Here is a 21,983-nt window from a genome sequence, read left to right on the forward strand (position 1 = left end):
CACCAACTCATCCTAACCAACTAGTGATAAATTTACCAATGTAGAAAAAATCAAAAACAGCAACTACATTTAACCAAAATCAAAGAATATAAATATATAAAACTTAATCCTATAAAAATATGAGCAAAAAATATAATTTACGTTCAAAAAATTCCTCAATCATCCAATGCAACTACCAAAATGATATATCTTTCAAAAAATACTCAATCATTCAATGCAACTAACACCTTTCAACTCTCAACGAAGTAATTGAATTAAAATCAATATAACTAAACCAAAGCTTCTTTACATGTCTTCTGATTATTAGTTCCCATCTTTCCACACCCACTGCACCTAATTCTCTTGATTTCGCTCTCTCTATTCTTGGACGTCCAGCTGACCTTTTATAAAAAGAAGGTAAAACAACATCATCATCAACTACATTTGGCTTCCACATACTAGGAACTGGATGGATAGAATTCAAATACGAATCACAATAACTATGAACATGATAGTAATCATCAAGAAAACGATTCAGATCCTTCTCACTCCTCTTTATAGCACAAAAACCATGTTTGAAAGGAAAAGTATCAATTTCCCACAATCGACAAGAACAAGAACGTTTTCTAATATCAACCATAACTGAATGATCCAATTGGATTTCATAAATGCCATCGCGACATTTTTTAACTATCCATCCCTTTGTATTATTAAAAGCTTATTCTAACTTTTTCTCTACAAAAGGACAAACAATACGATTCCACTTATTCCTAACTTCTCTCTTTTTTGAAAATTGCTACATTAGTTTCATCCATATAGCATTAACAAGACTAGTTGAAAACAAATGGCGCTCATCCCTAATCCATGAATTAAAAGATTCCGTAGTATTTGTGCACATTTCACCATACCTCTTGCCTTGAAAATAAGTGTTACACCAATGCTCATTAGGCAAATCTTCAAGAAACTTCTGAATACTACAACCACAACGACCCTTAAATTCTTCAAATAGCTCATTAAACAACTCAATAGTAGAAGCATATGCACATCTACTAAAAAGAGTAAACAAAAGCAAATACTCTTTAGATTTACAACTCTTCACTGACAAATAAGTCTTCAAGTTTGTCTTAAAATCATTAGACAAAAAGAATGAGAAGAAAACGGATACACCTGTAGACACCCAATTTTTGACCGTCCTCAAAGACTTGAACGTCACCGTCTGAACACCCGGTGATCATCCATGTTTGTGTTCGTTTGGAGTTCCCGAAGGTCTCGGCTACGCGCCTTGCCTCAGGATCTCCGAACACGACCGTTTAGTGTCTGGTTTTGCACCAAACACTTGTGTTTTGCCTTGGAGGGGCAGGGAATGCCTTGTGAGGCATCCCCACACGCCACCGGCAGTGGCTAGAGGCCACCGGCTGGTTTTTGCTGCCATCGGCACTTTTTATTGCCGGTCGGCACTGTTTGTTGCCGGTCGGCACTGTTTTTTGCCGGTCGGCACTAAATTTTGTCAAAATGACATTTTTGGGCAGCCGACCACTGTTCATCTACTTTATGGAGACATTTTGTGCCAGCTGTGATAGCTGGCACCAACTCTGCCTCCCTCCATACACGTGTATGGAGGGATGTCCCTCTAAGCAAGCTTGTTGTGTAAGCTTTGCAAGAGGGACCTCTATAAGAGGGAAGGCCTTCTCCTTGCTCTAGGTTAGAAACTTTGGAGGCAAGAACCAGAGCTTACACTTATAGATACACCCTATCTCTATATTTCCCTCTCTCCCCCCCTTTGTGTGTGTTTCTTGGCCTAAAAATGTGATTTTACCTTACTTTTGCACCAATACACACACTATTACACCTTGCTCCGAGATTGAGGACTTTGGGGGTTGATTCTTGAGTTTTTGGACTGTTTTTGATCAAAAGAAGGGGGCTGCCTTGGCTGTTCTAGAAGAGTGCTTCAAGGGTGAGCATTTTACTTTAGTTTCCCCAAACTTGCACTAGTCTTTTACCTATCTTTCTTGCTGATTTAGTTTTTGTACATAACATAAAAAAGGCTTATATTTTCATGCTTTAGAACTTTCATTAAGGGTCTTTGGTGGTTTGAGTTCGAACTCACCTTCTTAGGCCTCATTTGGCCTTTTTGTTGCCTCCTTGGTAAGGCCTCATTTGCCTAAGTGTTTTGATCTCCTCACCACTGAAAACCATTGTATTTTCAGTGGTAAGGAAGGTGGTTTGAAGTCTAGCATAGGGGAGGGGCACCCCTCTCCCTTCATTGTTTTATTTCCTTGCATTTTGGCTTAAAGGGTAACATGCATGCTTGATTGGTTTTAACTCTTTTTCAGAGGTTTTTGGGTGTTTTTAGGTCATATGTGATCTCTGTTTTTGGCCGGATTTTTACCCATTTGCATGCATAATATACTTGCTTTATATCCTCCTATTTGGCCTAGAAATGTATCTCATGTTTAGGCCATGATTCTTGCATGTGTTGGCTTGGTTCCATGAAGGTGTTGGCACTATTTTACCATGTTTAAGGTCTGTTGGCTATTCATTTCAGTCATACTTGTCTTGGTTGGTGTCATCTCTTTGTGTTTTGGCTTGCAAGCTTTGAGTATGTTGACCTCTAGCATGCATAGTTTTGACCATCCTCATGATTTGGCATCATTTAGGACCATATTTCAGTCCAAGAATCATGTTTGTATGTGTGCATGTGTGACCTCTTTCATGCCTTGAGGGTGCGCCCTTTTATGCCTACACATGAGCCTTGGTGCATACATCTCTTTGGAGCCACCTTAGCTACCATATTAATGAGTTTTGGAGTCCCTTTTTTTGCATGTTAAAATTCTGTTTTGGCTTGTCCAAGTCATTCCATGAGTGGTCATGCTGGTAGGAGTGAAGTGCCTCCTTTCCGTGCCTTAACCTTAGGACCTTTGGTTTGCTTGTTGGCATGAGTATTGGTCCACCTTTTGGACACTTTTGGCCACTGTTTTGAGGTGGGTGAAGGTCTGCCCCTTTACCATTTTAAGGCCCTCTTGCATGTTTGTCTCATGTCCTTGGCATGATTGTTTCATTAAGCCTTGTAATATGTTGATCCCATTGCTCAAATGGTCCATGTTTGCATTACACTTACATCTTGCATGCTTAGCATTGCATACTTGCCATACTAATTGCATGACACTTGGTATGCCTTGTATCTTGTTACCACGTTGCATTTTGAGCCATGTTTGCATAACATGCATTGCATTACTTGGTTTGGGGTGTCAAACCAAGTGTGAGGGTTAAGGGGCGTTCATACCATAAGTGATGAAACGTGCCTTAACTCTCGGTCACCGGGGCTTTTGACTTCAACATGATAAGGTCTTGGTCCTCATTTGTGTGGTTGCATGCATCTTTACATCAAGTGGCAAACTCGATACCTTGGGCTATCATGCACCATTGATGGCTCGAGGATCGAGGGTCATGCTTCCCTAAGTTCAAAGCATGATGGGAAGCATGATCATGCTCACATGTGCCTGAAAATCCCATACCGTATACTGTCTGTTCTCTGTTGCTGTCAAAACTGTCTTCTACAGGAAGCTTCTGCCGACCGGCAGAATTAAGTGCCGACCGGCAATCTTTGAGCAGCCGATAAATCCAAAGACAGCCGATGGAAATCCTGGACTGCCGGTGGGGATTCCCCCCAGCCGGTGGTACTCTGCAGCATGCAAGGAACCTGTCCTAGGGCTTTGGCATTTTTCAGAGAGACAGGGCAGTGTAAACAGAGGTGGCAGAGGTATGGCACGGGTTTTTCAAGCGAGCCGGGTTCCGAGCATGCATCATCCGCACGTCCAGAGGCAGAGGCTGCGGCCATCATCTTCTTTCTTTTGCATTCTTTTTATTAACTAATTAGAAATTCTATAATAATTTTATTTGCTTATCATTCGGACTGTAATATTTATTTGGCTCCTCCGAGTGAGGGCAATTATGTAATAAGTGTGCGTGAGTGTGTCTATGTCTTCCAACCTCACATCTTTCTTCCTTTTTATTTACCTGCTTATGATGGTAGACTAGGGCATTTTTAAAATTAGCATACCTTATGCTATGCATGCGTGCATCCATGCATTTGTATTGCATGCATTAGGCTCGGTACATCACGCTAACTGCATATGTGCTTCAATTCACAAATTGAATATGTGATAGTTGATCGCATTCCACATGCCATGTTTAGGTTAGCCGAGCCTGTCTAGATTGCATTTTTGCATGCGATGCATTAGCCATTCTTAACATGAACTAGGACACGCATGTTTGCTAACTAGTTTACTGTTTTGGCACGGAGTACGATGTAAGTATTTATGTTTTAGCATCCCGCATGCGTGTGAGTGTTGCCATGACAGTATGCTTGCCATGCGGCTAATTGCTTATATGATAAACTGTTTGAATGCCTGTGGGTGAAGGTTGGATTGTTTGAGTTGGAAAAACTCATTGAAATCCGTGTTTTAGCCTACTTGCGAGTAGCAAATTCCAAAGCGTTTTTCAAAGCAAACGGATATGCAATGCTTGTTTCCAAATTAGGCAATCTAGTCTATACTTGTTTGCTGTGCGCATAACATAGTAATTCTAGGCTAATAACCGGAATAAGAACACATAACGTTTTCCAAATTAGATATCACAGTTAGTAGAGGCCGGTCTTCGGACCGGGCGAAAGGGGGTGCTCATAGCTGACCTTCCCCGATCGTACCCAACCTCCCGAGCCGAGATAACTCCGGTGATGACGGACATGTGGCCTTCGGCACCGAGTCAGGGTTTCCTAAATTCTCCCATTTTAAAATATTTAGGTGTCGACTCTGTATCTGGCAAAGCAGTCCATGTTTGGCACTACTTTTCAAAAATCTGTTTCTCAAAATGATTTGCCGGATTTGGACTCTTTGGTTCAGATTAAGAACCGTGACACAAATCGAGTCCGAACTGTAGTGAGGCCCACGGACACGTCTACAGTTTCTGGTGACTCCGCTGGGGAAAATTAGAGAGCTTGACTCGAACTCGTGATATCCCGTTTTGATTACACTTATGTGTTTCTTTGCATTGCATGTGCATTGGTGCGCCTAGGACACCGTGTTTGCCATCTGCCATTCCTGAACGGTTTGCCGGAGGCTTGTCTTGTCAAGGCATGACCATAAGGCTGACCGGCTATGGGCTCTGACAGTATGGGAACACAAACCCCGGTTTTACCGGGGCACCCTTTTCGACCATTCGACCTAGTGCATATTCGGATCCATAGTGACCATTCCAAGTTAGGACAGGCTGCTTGCCCGATGTTAGGTTGTTTGAAAACTGCTGCGTGCATAGTGAAACCCTACCCCAACATAGGGGTGTTTTGGCTCTTTCTTACTTGCTATGTGCTTTTAGAGTGTATCTCTACAGGAACGTACATACCAGTTTGCAAGTCCGGGGCATCAGGCCTAAGGGCATTGGTATCAGAATTCGAGAATCAGTTATATCCGCGGGTATCAGGTTCAGTATGTTGGGAACAGAAATTTGGGGAACAGTGATCAGTATCGGGGAACAGTGTGTTCAGCTTACCAACTGTGTATTATGAATGCCCAACTGCGTGTTGTATGTGTTTATTTTATGTCGTTGTGCCGTCCGATTGTTTGTTTATTTACTGCTTTATTTACCTTTTTGCTAGGTAGTTTAGCACCATTGCTTCCAACCCGGTAGATATTCCCCGAGCACTCTGGATTAGAGGTCGTCGGCTCCATCGATCTGAGGATCTGGTAGACGGACAACCAGTGTACCGCTCCCTACCCCCGGTTGCTAGACGGAGGACAGCTAGGCAGAGAGCATCAGTTCAGCAGTCAGTTCAGAGGGCCTTATCTACCCCACCTGAGTTCAGCAGGGATCAGGGTCCTGTTTCACCCAGAGAGAGGGAACGTGTACCAGTAATTCAACCAGAGCATAATAGTATGGCTAGCTTAGAGGAGATGGTGCGCCAACTCCAGGACAGCATGAAAATGATGCAGCAGGATGCTGTTCGGCAGGCAGAATTCGCCAAACAGCAAGCCATAGTTATGAGTGAACAAGCGGAGTTAATCGTGAGATTGCAGCAGCAAACTGGGGCGTCAGCTTCACAGCAAGTCCCTCCCCCGCCAAGGGTTCTGATACCCGAAGAAACACCGAATACCCGGAATGTCCAGGAGGATACTGACCTTCCAACGGGGCCAGCTCCGCCCCCGATTCTGCCTCAACTATCCAAGGCACCCACTCCTATCAATCAATCAGATTCTCCCTTCGAGTCCGAGGTGGACCCCATGGCATTAAAAATGAGCAAGCTTGAAAAGCTGTTTAAGAAATCTCAAGGTGTGAAGTCCATTCCGGACATTGAAGACGGATACACCGACGCGGCCATGACGCTGCCTGACCGATTTAAGATGCCACAAATCGATCGTTTTGATGGATCCGGGGATCCTATGGTGCACATGCGACTGTTTTCAGACATCCTAAGGCCAATGGACCTCACTAGACTGCAGAAGCTGTCTCTATTTGGCCGGACCCTATCGGGTGTAGCGGCCATATGGTATGCTAAATTGGAGGATGACGTCAAAAGAAGTTGGGACGAGATGGCCGAGGCCTTCATCTTGCAGTACTCGCACAATACACAAATCGAGATTACGACCCGGGATCTCGAGACAACGAGGCAAGAACCCAAGGAGAACTTCTCAGAATTTGTAGCCAGATGGCGGGCTAAGGCTTCGATGATGACCTTAAGGCCCACGGACAAGGACCAGATTCGGATGATTGTGCGCAATCTTCAGCCGAAGCTAATGCAGAAGATGATTGTACTCCCCTTCCCTACCTTTTCAGATCTACACGAAATGGGGGTGCAAATTGAGGATGCCTTAAAGCAGGGATTGATTGATAATGACCGGGAGCAGCCCCGCAGAACTTTCAACCGTAACGCTAATACAGGCCCGAGTGGCACTACAACCACCAGGACCTCCGAAGTGAGTATGGTCACCACCAACCCTCCCCCAAGAAATATGGCAGTCACACCATTCTCCGATGCGTCCGGAAGCAACCCACAAACAGCCAAATACCTTCCCAAAAATGCTAGAACCTTTGCTCCGCTTTATATGCCCCTGTCCAAAGCTTTGGGGGTTTTGATCAGAAAAGGGCATCTGAAGCCCCTAGAGCCGCGGCCCTTACCGGAAAGACTCCCCGCTGCCCATAATCCAGCCAAGTATTGTGCATTTCATCAACAGCACGGTCACGACACCGACCTGTGCTTTCGATTGCGTCATGAGATTCAAGATCTCATTGATAACGGGGTGATTTTACCTCCTGAGAAACCCAATGTCACTACAAATCCTCTCCCCACACATAACCAAGCTCCACCACCTAAAAGAATCAATTTCATCCATACTGGGGTCGTGCCCTACGATCCTAGCATCTATATCACATCTTCCTACCTGCCTAAGCTAGAATTTTTCCTTCCTAATTGCACCGATTTGTGCATGATGGACGTCTCCATAACCCAACCCAAGCCAGCGGTGGTGACCATCCAGAGTAGGGGAGAGAAGACTCTAAAGGAGAAGGGGGTTTTTGAGCCAGAGTCTGCGGAGTCTGGGAGTGATGTTGGAAATGCTTATAGTCCGAGTGACTACATTTCACCGATGGGCCAAAATAGACCATATGTGAAGTTTCCAGTAGAGGGAGAGCTATGTGCAATCCAAGGGGACAGCCGAGGGCAGGAAATGGATGATTTGACAGCTGTGGAAGAGGATCTTGCCAAGTTCTAGTTTTACAGTAACCAAGATCCAGAAGACTCAGCCGTCAACTGGTTCGATTATGAGGAATCGGCAGAGGCCACGGGATGGTTGGATGATCAGCCAGATGTGGTAGGAGAGTTTCAGTCAGAACAAGGCCCGGCAGGGGTAGGAATTTCAGTAACAGCCGGGAACGATGGAGAACAGAGTACATCGCCGGGGAGCGCCGGTGTCGATAGTTTCGCTCGGGAATGGAGCATTTTGAGTACAGGGATTATTGAACAATCTACTGCATTGGCACAGTCAGAACGGGAAAAATTTGAAGATTCTGAGAGAATCAGGAAGGCAAAAGCCCATGTGGGGGTTGAGATCGCCGCAAGTATAGAAATGGAGAATGCCGCGAGCATAGGAATAGGAGGTACTGCAAGTATCGGAACAGTCATGCTGGAACCAGACAGGTGCCTGTCGGCCGCAGATGGAATGTGGTGGGAGGATGACGATCTGTGTCTTGCCCACACCGACGAAGATTGGGGGAATCACCAACCAGATGATACCTGGTATATCGGCGAAGTTGATCACATGACCAGGAGTGGACGGTATTTCAAGCCTCCACATCTGGATCAACCAGAGGCGTCTGGAAAGGATAGGGAGGCAGAGAAGCAAAAGGAAAAGCAACTCGAGGATGAGGCCGTATTGAGGCAATTAAAGAAGATACAAGCAGACATCTCTATTTAGGGGCTGCTTATGGCTTCTCGAGTACATAGGCAGGCTGTCCTCTCAGCCATGGACAAAGCCAAGCTTTCCATAGACACCACGCTCGAACAGTTGGTGGGCCTAGTCTTTTCGGGAGGGGCCGCCCCGATGTTGACTTTTTCTGATAAAGAATTACCACCTGAGGGTGCGAACCATAACAAGCCACTCTACATCTCCGTGGAGTGCAGAGATAAATGGATACCCGTGGTACTTGTCGACACAGGGTCCGCCATCAACGTCTGTCTGGCAAGAACAGCCTACGCGATCGGTTTGAAAGTCGCGGATTTTGTGCCAACGGCCCAGGTGATTCGGGCGTATGACAACACGAGCCGGGAAGTAATGGGAACAGTTAAGATTCAAACAAAGGTCGGGCTGGGACAGCATGAGATAGATTTCCATGTCTTGGAGGTCCCTGCAACGTTCAACCTGCTTTTGGGGCGGCCGTGGCTACATCAGGTGAAGGCGGTCTCCTCCACCCTACATCAAGTGGTGAAATACCCCTATGGGAAGGGAGTAGCCATTGTTTTTGGAAACTCATCAATTCATCCGCCACCAGAGGTATCTACGCCTGTTCTAGAAATCGAGCATGGTATGGAAGATGTGTTCATATCGGGTTTTACCTTGGCTGAGGCTCGGGTTGTACAGGACATCATGGCAGCTAATGAAGGGGTATATGTCAGTGCCCAAGCAGTCTATCTCATGAACAAACTCCAGCACATCCCCGGGATGGGATTGGGGAAGAGCGGCCGGAAGGGCGTCGCAGCATTGGCCGAAGTGCCACACAACCCTCATACCTTTGGACTGGGTTACTTACCCACCAAAAAGGACTGGATAAGGAAAGGAAAGGAGATGGCCGGAAGAGCCAGAGCAAAACAGATGGGGAAGCCCTTTGACTTAATGCACCGGCCCATTCAGGGTACCCTAAACGGACGCTTCGTCCGGGAGGGGGAGGACTTTCCGTTCTGTGGCTTCCCGGAGCCGTGGCTGAATGCAGAAAGGAAGCGTGTACCGGGGTTTGAGATTTTCTTTGACCTCCAGCTACCTGAGAATGACACCGCTGAAGAGCAGACACACTCATCGGCTGAGGTTGAGCAGAGTGAGGAAGTGCAGTCTGAGGACGCTAAAGATAAAATGGGGGTAGCACTGGCGTGTCTACTTTCAGATCCTCTGATCAAACAGAAGCGCTTGGGGGATAACTCCTCGGTATGCATGATCGGGAATGAAGCAGCCGCAGGCCTACCATCAGCTATTTTGGATGCGTCCATCGCACCTTCTCTCATCTGGCAATATGAAGAAGGATTTTTGTCCAGCAGCACCGGGTCAGGTAGTGAGCCGGAATCTGATTCCACCGAGTCCTGTGAGTCGGAATCAGGTTCCAGCTCGACTGAGTCTGAGTCCGGTATTCCTGGGGGTGATAACCCGGATGCCACAGTCCTGTCTAGGTCGTCATTTTCTTTCTCTTTTGAGTCTGTTGTAACAGAAAAAACGGACGGCTTGGAAGTATTTAATGAGAATGATGTGGATGTGGTTTCTGAGTATTTTTCTGTGCCTTTGATTTATTGCTTAAATCAGGATTTTCAAAATTTTGATGAAAACGACGAGGAAGAAATTCCTCCGGTTTTGCAACGGTTGATTGATCAAGAACAGGAAAGATTTGTTAAACCCTTAATGGATGAAATCACTACTGTGAATGTTGGTACTGAGAAGGACCCGCGGCTGGTCCAGATCGGGTCCACGTTGTCTTCGGAGGAACGCGAACGCTTAGTCGCTTTATTAAAAGATTTCAAAGATGTTTTCGCGTGGTCCTATGAAGACATGCCTGGAATCGATCCTGAGATTGTACAGCACCGGATCCCTCTTGATCCCGAGGCCCGACCTGTCAAGCAGAAACTCAGAAGGATCCGTCCTGATTGGGCCATTAAGATCAAGGAAGAGGTCACCAAGCAAATTGATGCAGGCTTCCTGCTGGTATCCGAATACCCGACTTGGTTGGCCAACATTGTTCCAGTGCCGAAGAAGGATGGCAAGATCCGAGTATGTGTAGATTTCAGGGATTTGAATAGAGCTAGTCCGAAGGACGACTTCCCCCTGCCGCACATTGATGAGTTGGTAGATTTTACAGCGGTGCATGCTTTGCTTTCGTTCATGGATGGCTTCTCAGGATACAACCAGATAGTGATGGCACCCGAAGACCGGGAGAAGACTGCTTTCACCACCCCGTGGGGGACATACTATTATAGAGTGATGCCGTTTGGGCTGAAGAATGCTGGAGTCACATATCAACGGGCTGCAACCACGATACTGCATGATATGATCCACAAGGAAGTTGAGGTGTACGTGGATGACATGATTGTCAAGTCCAAAGAAAGAGAGGGCCACTACACCGCCTTACAAAAGTTTTTTCAAAGGATCAGAGAGTTTCGGCTGCGGTTGAATCCCCAGAAGTGTACATTCGGTGTTACAGCGGGGAAAATGTTAGGGTTTCTGATTACACAAAGGGGCATCGAGGTCGACCCTTCCAAAATCAAGGCCATCTTAGAAATGCCACCACCAAGGACTGAAAAGGAGGTGCGAGGCTTTCTAGGTAAAGTGCAATTCATAAGACGGTTTATCTCAAAATTAACCTTGACTTGTGAACCACTTTTTGGTCTCCTGAAGAAAGGAAAGAAATTCTAATGGGACGACCGATGTCAAGCAGCTTTTGAGCAGATCAAAGAATATTTACAGAACCCGCCCGTGTTGTCACCACCGGAACCGGGGAGACCGTTGATATTGTACCTTTCAGTAACTGAGACTACCATGGGCTGCATGCTCGCACAAGAGTCAGAGGACAAGGTGGAAAGGGCCATCTACTATCTGAGCAAGAAGATGCTGGATTACGAGACCCGCTACACTCCGCTGGAGAAGGCTTGTCTGGCCTTGGTATGGGCTACCAGGAAGCTGCGGCACTACCTGTTAGCTCACTCTGTAATGTTGGTTTCACGCTTGGATCCCATCAAATATCTTTTCGAGAAACCGGCACTTACGGGTAGGCTAGCTCGCTGGCTGCTGTTGCTTTCCGAATTTGATCTGAAGTATGTAACACGCAAGTCAGTAAAAGGAAGAGCAGTAGCGGAGTTCCTTGCCGAGCACCCGGTTGAAGGGGATGAAGCGGTTGAGTACCTGTTCCCAGATGAAGCCATTATGCATATCGCAGATGAAACTTGGACGATGTACTTTGACGGAGCGTCGAACCAATACGGGTATGGGATAGGAGTGTTGCTGATAGCGCCTGACGATTCCCGTATCCCTTTAGCATTCAAGCTCCGGTTCAAAGTCTCGAACAATGAAGCAGAATATGAGGTGTATATTGCTGGCCTAGAAGCAGCCCTAGAACTAGGGGCAAGACGGTTGGACGTCATTGGGGACTCGAACCTTGTTGTGTCTCAAGTAAAAGGAGACTGGAAAGTCAAAGAGGAAAGGATGATAATTTACCACCAAACCTTGGATTTGTTAATTCCTCGATTTGAGAAGCTGAATTTCACCCACCTAGTAAGAGAAAACAACAGGTTCGCAGATTCACTAACAACTCTATCTTCCATGATAAACATCCCGTTCGGAGTCCGGATGCGTCTAGTCATTATTGACCAGAAGTTTGCGCCAGCGTACGAGTCAATTTCCGCCATAGATGAGGCTCAGGACGACAACCCCTGGTATTACGACATTTGGAACTTCTTGGAAAAGGAGGCGTATCCACCAGGGGCAAATGCCAAGGATAAAAGGGCAATCAGAAGAATGGCTGTTCAGTTCATCATCTGCGGAGGTAAGCTGTACAAGAGAGGTCATCTGGGAATGCACAAGCTCTGTGTAGAAGCTGAAGAATCAAAGCGCCTGATGGAGGCCATCCATGGAGGGGAGTGCGGTGCACACATGAATGGAGTAATGCTGGCCAGGAAGATCCTCAGACAGGGCTACTACTGGTCTACAATGGAAGAGGATTGTATCGGTTTTGTTCGGCGATGCCACAAATGCCAGATCCATGCGAACCGCATGAACATCCCGCCGTCAAAGTTGTATAACATGACTTCGCCATGGCCATTTTCGGTTTGGGGAATTGATGTGATCGGGGCTGTTACTCCGAAGGGATCAAACGGGCATGAGTTCATCCTGGTTGCGATAGATTATTTCACGAAATGGGTCGAGACCCAATCATATGCCGTGTTGAAAGCGTCGCACGTTGCAAAGTTCATCAGAAACAACATCATCTGTCGCTACGGGGTCCCAAACGAGATTATTTCGGATAATGGTTCCCACTTTAAGAAGGAAGTAATTGACTTGTTGAAGAAATATAATGTGGCTTTTCATAAGTCATCCACGTACCGGCCGCAAACCAACGGAGCAGTTGAGGCCGCCAACAAGAACATCAAGCATATACTGCAGAAAATGGTGGAAACCTACCGGGATTGGCCAGATAAGTTGCCGTTTGCTCTGTGGGGCTACAGGACTTCAATTAGAACTTCTACCGGAGCGACTCCGTATTCATTGGTCTATGGAATGGAGGCCGTTCTACCTATCGAAATTGAGGTTCCGTCATTACGAGTATTGGCCGAGTGTCAAATAACCGAAGCAGATTGGCAGCAGAGCAGGTTTGAGGAACTTATGCTCTTTGATGAGAGAAGACTGAAAGCACTATACCACGTTCAAAGTTATCAGCGCAGAATTGCCCGGGCTTTCAACAAGAAGGTTAAGTCCAGGAACTTAAAGGAAGGAGATTTGGTGCTCAAGGACAACCGAGCTCCCATCCACGACCCAAGGGGCAAGTTCAGACCCAATTGGACTGGTCCCTACATTATCAAAGCTATCTGGTCAGGTGGAGCTATGGTTCTGATGGGCCTAGATGGTCTGGAGTTCTCCCAACCGATCAACATGGACAAGTTGAAGAAATATTACCCTTGAGAGGCTCGCTAGGCCGAAAACCCGAAAGGGCGACCTAGGCAAAAGTTAGAGCACAAAAAATTAGAAAATATAAAAACTGAGCTCGCAAGGCTGAAAACCCGCAAAGGGCGGCTTTGGCAAAAGTTAGAGCGCAAAAGGAGAGTGAAAATACTCGAGCGAACCTAAGCCTGAACTACGTAAGGCTTGATTCCCATCCATGGGATACGTAGGCAACTTCATCTTGGAGTTCAGCCATAATCCTTTTCCCTGATCAACTTTGTCCATTTGATCGTCTCGGCCATCTTTGTTCATTCAACATTCAAGAGTTCGGTTATGATCTCCGGTGCAGTGCTCTTCAGACTAGGGGCAACTTTCCGTTGCCATGCAGTGCTGCGGTACTATTCAGACTAGGGGCAACTTTCCAGTTGCAGGGATTCGGGGTTGTGCACCTCAGTGACAGATTTCAGGCGTGTCTAGTTCTGATCCACACTGAAAATGTCTTTGAAAAGTTTTAATAAAAATCGACTTTGTTAAAATTAATCTTTTTACAACTAAGACCATTTTTGGACCAAAGCGGAAAATTTTCAATACCACAACCTTCAATTTCATTGATTTCAAAACAGAGTTCTCCTGCTCTTGCATACAATCGAAGTTGCTTTTTATTACATTCATAAAGAAAACTTGAAAGTACTAATAAAGCAATAAATCTGGGGCATAGTCAAGTCAGGTGCTCCTGCGCCCCCTCCTAGAGCTGGTCGAAGCCTCTGACGCTAAGTTGGGTCCGACCTGTGCCTCCTCGTTAAGCCAATCCAAGCACTCGTCAGACAAAGTGCAACTGAAAGTAGGAGCGGGGGCCAGGAGTTCTCTCACCCTCCACGCGGTGGCCTGCCAAGCAAGCTGCGCGCCTCGGGCTGGGAATGCAGTAGGATACGCTATCCCCTCTGGCGGGCAGGTCTGATCATGGCCAAATTGACGTCGAATCCGGAATGTGAAGTAGAATACACAGTGAGTAAGACCGATCAGTTGAATCCCAGTCTGCCGGGGCATATTGTAACTCATTGCCGGAAGGCTCAGCCAAGGGCACCGCCAAGCAATACGGTCTGCAGACAAGTGGCACATCCAGGCGAACCACCATCCTTCGTCCAGGGCATTGACTAGACGGTCCCGGAAGAAGTAGCCGCGAGCTGAATATGCCGGGCAAGAGTCCACAACTTGTAGCTTGTCCATTAACCATACCTGGGAAGGGATGAAAAAAATGAGAGAATAAAGAATAGAGAGATGTACGATGAGAGAAAAGTGAGAATAGGGTTTTGTGAGAAAAGACCGAGCTTGAGGGCCGAATGATGTGAGCAATGCATATATGTGAGATTGGGTGGGAAATATTACCTGTAGTAGTAGCGGACTCCCTGCTAATCTGGTCGTCTCATGACGATAAAAGGCGTCTAAGCCCATCAACGTCTCGGCCAGAGTCATGGCAATACAGCTCTTGCCCTCCTTCAAGCCTTGGGCGACCTCGGTCAGTCGGACGCTGGATCCTCCGGAGCCTGAGATAAATAGAAAGTGAGATAGCATGCACAAACAGAGGGCGTGTCGCCGGAAGCCTTGCCAGTGATGGTTGTTGCGATCGCCGGCGTCAGAAAACCGATCGATCAAGCTCGGAATATCCAACATTCCGTCACAAATCAGAGACCGAGCGTCACGCATACTGAGTCCACACATTCGCCCTAAGGATTGGGCATGGCCAAAATTGAGTTGGGGTAAGAGCTCCTCGTTGCGCTCGGACTCCATTAAGGCTCGGAAATCCTCAAAAGTAGGACATATCTCTTGCCCAGCGAAGCTAAAGACATGCGTCACCGGATTCCAAAACCTTGCCGCGGCATGGAGAAACGGGAGGTGCAATGGGGTACGACCCAGAGTGAATAGTGCATTTATGGCGAAACCCCGAAAATTCACTTTTTCCGAGCCATCCAAGCTAGCAATCCAAGCTGTGAGATTTTGAGCAAGAAACTCTTCCATTGGAGCAAATCAGTGTGAAAGTGAGAAAAACTACGAAGCTGGGATCTTTTGTAGGAGATAAGGTTGAGTGGAGGACAGGTGTCAACATTCTGGTGATCCCCTCATTAAGTGCCGGCCGGCCAAACTCTTTACCGACCAACCATAATATTTTGCCGACCAAGCAATTTTATGGCCAGTGGCCATTCCTTGCAGCCGGTGGTCTTTACCCCTGGCCGGTGGGCTTCCTCCTAGTTTCCTGAGCTGTTTATGCTAGGTATTGGGGAACTTCGCCATCTCCAATCCCTCCCCGACGATCGATTCTTGCGAGGGCACACCTGTCCGATTGACAAGTTATTGTGCATTTGCTTATCGAGTTGTATTTCACTCTCTTTGAGCTCTTGATTTGTTTATCGAGTTGTACTCACACTTGTTTGGTTGTATCACGTCTTTGTTTTTCTTATCGAGTTGTAAGTTGGTTCACTACCTGATTATTACGACGCGAATTTTCAGTGTTCAAAATAAGTTCAATTTCGTTCACATTGTGGTGTGAGACTCTGCGATGCGACGCATAGAAAGTTTACAAATGCAACATCTTTTGAACAAAATGGTTGTTTCATTCCCATCATGTGTTTTGCAAAATGTGTAATTTTGAGAAAAAATAAAATCTGCCCGAGGCAGTGCAATGTGCTTAAACTACCAGTAAAAAGGAAAGTAAAGCATAGAATGGCAGAGTAGCAAAGTATCAGAATTGATACCAGTGAAACTCCCCTTTGCGGTCAACGCACCTTCCGCACCTCTGTTCGGGTCAACCACATCGTTTGGCGCCTTCACAATGCGGGAAAGCACACCTTTGAAACGTGAACCTTCGAGTTGACCTCGGGCCATAACTTCTGCGAGCAATGCTCGATGCGTGCGAAGAATGTCCCGTCCCGTATCCTTTTCATGCCTTGTGGATTCCACAAATTGTTTCAATTATGTTGTGTAACAGTACATTACATTACCTGCGTAAACCGCATGTTTGCAATCAATTTCATTACTTGCGTAGACCGCATGTTAATTACATTACCTGCATAGACCGCATGTTTGTAATCATTTCATTACTTGCGTAGACCACATGTTAATTACATTACCTGCATAGACCGCATGTTTGTAATCAATTTCATTACTTGCGTAGACCGCATGTTAATTGTTTTACCTGCGTAGACCGCATGTTTGTAATCATTTCATTACTTGCGTAGACCGCATGTTAATTACATTACCTGCGTAGACCGCATGCTTGTAATCAATTTCATTACTTGCGTAGACTGCATGTTAATTACATTACCTGCGTAGACCGCATGTTTGTAATCAATTTCATTACTTGCGTAGACCGCATGTTAATTGTTTTACCTGCGTAGACCGCATGTTTGTAATCATTTCATTACTTGCGTAGACCGCATGTTAATTACATTACCTGCGTAGACCGCATGTTTGTAATCATTTCATTACTTGCGTAGACCGCATGTTTGTAATCAATTTCATTACTTGCGTAGATCGCATGTTAATTACATTACCTGCGTAAACCGCATGTTTGTAATCATTTCATTACTTGTGTAGACCGCATGTTAATTACATTACCTACGTAGACCGCATGTTTGTAATCATTACATTACTTGCGTAGACCGCATGTTAATTACACTACCTACGTAGACCGCATGTTTGTAATCAATTTCATTACTTGCGTAGACCGCATGTTTTGTTTGCGTAGACCGCATTAGTGTTCAATTTCATTACCTGCGTAGACCGCATGTTTTGTTTGCATAGACCGCATTATTGTTCAATTTCATTACCTGCGTAGACCGCATGTTTTGTTTGCGTAAACCGCATTATTGTTCAATTTCATTACTTGCGTAGACCGCATGTATTGCTTGCGTAGACCGCATTATTGTTCAATTTCATTACCTGCGTAGACCGCATGTTTTGCTTGCGTAGACCGCATAATTGTTCAATTCATTACTTGCGTAGACCGCATGTATTGCTTACGTAGACCGCATAATTGTTCAAAATTCATTACCTGCGTAGACCGCATGCTTATGATCAATTCATTGCCTGCGTAGACCGCATGCTCCACTTACATGTCTACATTTTCACAGCATTGTTATGCTTCCCACTTGCTTTGCGCTGTCACGCATTTCGAGTACACTACTATGCATGTTGTTAACAATATTGTACCTGTTAAGTTTGTTTTCTTTGCAGGCACGATATTGTATGTACGGTTCATTTGAGGCTGGCGCAACCAGACGAGCCGCACAGGTATTGTATCCTCCGAGTAAGAAGTATCGAGAATTGCATAATTCTCTTACATCCTTTCTGCATTGTAGTGTAGTTTGGTGTATGCTAGCTTAAAATTGTCGCATGTATGCTTCATTACAGCTTTCTTTGCATGATCATAAGTTATGCTCGGCTTCATTGCATTGTCTTGCATTTTGCCCCTGCCTTCGGGCGCATACCTTGTTTGTCTTGCATGTTTGTCTAAGTCTTCGGCCTTGTCAAAAATGGGTCGTCTCTGGTCTTTGACATTCACTCCCATCATTGTTATGACTTTCGAGTTCTGTCAAAGAGGGGCAACTGTAGACACCCAATTTTTGACCGTCCTCAAAGACTTGGACGTCACCGTCTGAACACCCGATGATCATCCATGTTTATGTTCGTTTGGAGTTCCCGAAGGTCTCGGCTACGCGCCTTGCCTCAGGATCTCCGAACTCGACCGTTTAGTGTCTGGTTTTGCACCAAACACTTGTGTTTTGCCTTGGAGGGGCAGGGAATGCCTTGTGAGGCATCCCCACACACCACCGGTAGTGGCTAGAGGCCACCGGCTAGTTTTTGCTGCCATCGGCACTTTTTATTGCCAGTCGGCACTGTTTGTTACCGGTCGGCACTGTTTTTTGCCGGTCGGCACTAAATTTTGTCAAAATGACATTTTTGGGCAGCCGACCACTGTTCATCTACTTTATGGAGACATTTTGTGCCAGCTGTGATAGCTGGCACCAACTCTGCCTCCCTCCATACACGTGTATGGAGGGATGTCCCTCTAAGCAAGCTTGTTGTGTAAGCTTTGCAAGAGGGACCTCTATAAGAGGGAAGGCCTTCTCCTTGCTCTAGGTTAGAAACTTTGGAGGCAAGAACCAGAGCTTACACTTATAGATACACCCTATCTCTATATTTCCCTCTCTCCCCCCCTCTTGTGTGTGTTTCTTGGCCTAAAAGTGTGATTTTACCTTACTTTTGCACCAATACACACACTATTACACCTTGCTCCGAGATTGAGGACTTTGGGGGTTGATTCTTGAGTTTTTGGACTATTTTTGATCAAAAGAAGGGGGCTGCCTTGGCTGTTCTTGAAGAGTGCTTCAAGGGTGAGCATTTTACTTTAGTTTCCCCAAACTTGCACTAGTCTTTTACCTATCTTTCTTGCTGATTTAGTTTTTGTACATAACATAAAAAAGGCTTATATTTTCATGCTTTAGAACTTTCATTAAGGGTCTTTGGTGGTTTGAGTTCGAACTCACCTTCTTAGGCCTCATTTGGCCTTTTTGTTGCCTCCTTGGTAAGGCCTCATTTGCCTAAGTGTTTTGATCTCCTCACCACTGAAAACCATTGTATTTTCAGTGGTAAGGAAGGTGGTTTGAAGTCTAGCATAGGGGAGGGGCACCCCTCTCCCTTCATTGTTTTATTTCCTTGCATTTTGGCTTAAAGGGTAACATGCATGCTTGATTGGTTTTAACTCTTTTTCAGAGGTTTTTGGGTGTTTTTAGGTCATATGTGATCTCTGTTTTTGGCCGGATTTTTACCCATTTGCATGCATAATATACTTGCTTTATATCCTCCTATTTGGCCTAGAAATGTATCTCATGTTTAGGCCATGATTCTTGCATGTGTTGGCTTGGTTCCATGAAGGTGTTGGCACTATTTTACCATGTTTAAGGTCTGTTGGCTATTCATTTCAGTCATACTTGTCTTGGTTGGTGTCATCTCTTTGTGTTTTGGCTTGCAAGCTTTGAGTATGTTGACCTCTAGCATGCATAGTTTTGACCATCCTCATGATTTGGCATCATTTAGGACCATATTTCAGTCCAAGAATCATGTTTGTATGTGTGCATGTGTGACCTCTTTCATGCCTTGAGGGTGCGCCCTTTTATGCCTACACATGAGCCTTGGTGCATACATCTCTTTGGAGCCACCTTAGCTACCATATTAATGAGTTTTGGAGTCCCTTTTTTTGCATGTTAAAATTCTGTTTTGGCTTGTCCAAGTCATGCCATGAGTGGTCATGCTGGTAGGAGTGAAGTGCCTCCTTTTCGTGCCTTAACCTTAGGACCTTTGGTTTGCTTGTTGGCATGAGTATTGGTCCACCTTTTGGACACTTTTGGCCACTGTTTTGAGGTGGGTGAAGGTCTGCCCCTTTACCATTTTAAGGCCCTCTTGCATGTTTGTCTCATGTCCTTGGCATGATTGTTTCATTAAGCCTTGTAATATGTTGATCCCATTGCTCAAATGGTCCATGTTTGCATTACACTTACATCTTGCATGCTTAGCATTGCATACTTGCCATACTAATTGCATGACACTTGGTATGCCTTGTATCTTGTTACCACGTTGCATTTTGAGCCATGTTTGCATAACATGCATTGCATTACTTGGTTTGGGGTGTCAAACCAAGTGTGAGGGTTAAGGGGCGTTCATACCATAAGTGATGAAACGTGCCTTAACTCTCGGTCACCGGGGCTTTTGACTTCAACATGATAAGGTCTTGGTCCTCATTTGTGTGGTTGCATGCATCTTTACATCAAGTGGCAAACTCGATCCCTTGGGCTATCATGCACCATTGATGGCTCGAGGATCGAGGGCCATGTTTCCCTGAGTTCAAAGCATGATGGGAAGCATGATCATGCTCACATGTGCCTGAAAATCCCATGTCGTATACTGTCTGTTCTCTGTTGCTGTCAAAACTGTCTTCTGCAGGAAGCTTCTGCCGACCGGCAGAATTAAGTGCCGACCGGCAATCTTTGAACAGCCGATAAATCCAAAGACAGCCGATGGAAATCCTGGACTGCCGGTGGGGATTCCCCCCAGCCGGTGGTACTTTGCAGCATGCAAGGAACCTGTCCTAGGGCTTTGGCATTTTTCAGAGAGACAGGGCAGTGTAAACAGAGGTGGCAGAGGTATGGCACGGGTTTTTCAGGCGAGCCGGGTTCTGAGCATGCATCATCCGCGCGTCCCGAGGTAGAGGCTGCGGCCATCCTCTTCTTTCTTTTGCATTCTTTCTATTAACTAATTATAAATTTTGTAATAATTTTATTTGCTTATCATTCGGATTGTAATATTTATTTGGCTCCTCCGAGTGAGGACAATTATGTAATAAGTGTGCGTGAGTGTGTGTATGTCTTCCAACCTCACGTCTTTCTTCCCTTTTATTTACCTGCTTATGATGGTAGACTAGGGCATTTTTAAAATTAGCATACCTTCTGCTATGCATGCGTGCATCCATGCATTTGTATTGCATGCATTAGGCTCGGTATATCACGCTAACTGCATATGTGCTTCAATTCACAAATTGAATATGTGATAGTTGATCGCATTCCACATACCATGTTTAGGTTAGCCGAGCCTGTCTAGATTGCATTTTTGCATGCGATGCATTAGCCATTCTTAACATGAACTAGGACACGCATGTTTGCTAACTAGTTTACTGTTTTGGCACGGAGTACGATGTAAGTATTTATGTTTTAGCATCCCGCATGCGTGTGAGTGTTGCCATGACAGTATGCTTGCCATGCGGCTAATTGCTTATATGATAAACTGTTTGAATGACTGTGGGTGAAGGTTGGATTGTTTGAGTTGGAAAAACTCATTGAAATCCGTGTTTTAGCCTACTTGCGAGTAGTAAATTCCAAAGCGTTTTTCAAAGCAAACGGATATGCAATGCTTGTTTCCAAATTAGGCAATCTAGTCTATACTTGTTTGCTGTGTGCATAACATAGTAATTCTAGGCTAATAACCGGAATAAGAACACATAACGTTTTCCAAATCAGATATCACGGTTAGTAGAGGCCGGTCTTCGGACCGGGCGAAAGGGGGTGCTCATAGCTGACCTTCCCCGATCGTACCCAAGCTCCCGAGCCGAGATAACTCCGGTGATGACGGACATGTGGCCTTCGGCACCGAGTCAGGGTTTCCTAAATTCTCCCATTTTAAAATATTTAGGTGGCGACTCTGTATCTGGCAAAGCAGTCCATGTTTGGCACTACTTTTCACAAATCTGTTTCTCAAAACGATTTGCCGAATTTGGACTCTTTGGTTCAGATTAAGAACCGTGACACAAATCGAGTCCGAACTGTAGTGAGGCCCACGTGCGCGTCTACAACACCTCAGCTAAATTTTTCAGCAAACCTCCATGCCGATCGATTACAAATGCAATATCTCTTCCCGGAGTCAAAATAACCAATAACTTTGATAAGAACCAATGCCAATTGTCGTAACTTTCACTATCTAACAATGGCAAAACATAACGGATATAAACCTACAAAAAATATATATATACACTTTATCAGTAACAAATAAAAAAGATTACAA

At 45.5% G+C, this 21,983-nt stretch overlaps 1 protein-coding gene across 1 annotated transcript in view; it reads right to left on the minus strand.

Annotated features, from left to right (window-relative positions):
• Positions 1-220: 220 nt before the first annotated feature.
• LOC145800630 (uncharacterized) overlaps positions 221-21,983 on the minus strand; it is a 34,143-nt gene continuing 12,380 nt past the window's right edge. The window contains exons 2-3 of the mRNA XM_082890346.1: positions 888-1,025; positions 221-605 (exon numbers count right to left, since the gene is read on the minus strand). Of these exons, the coding sequence (XP_082746472.1) occupies positions 221-605; positions 888-1,025 (523 nt within the window). The remainder of the gene's footprint in view (positions 606-887; positions 1,026-21,983) is intronic.

Source organism: Camellia sinensis, chromosome 10 (assembly GCF_055761805.1).
Source record: "Camellia sinensis isolate YWXY chromosome 10, ASM5576180v1, whole genome shotgun sequence".
Classification (NCBI taxonomy): Eukaryota; Viridiplantae; Streptophyta; class Magnoliopsida; order Ericales; family Theaceae; genus Camellia; species Camellia sinensis.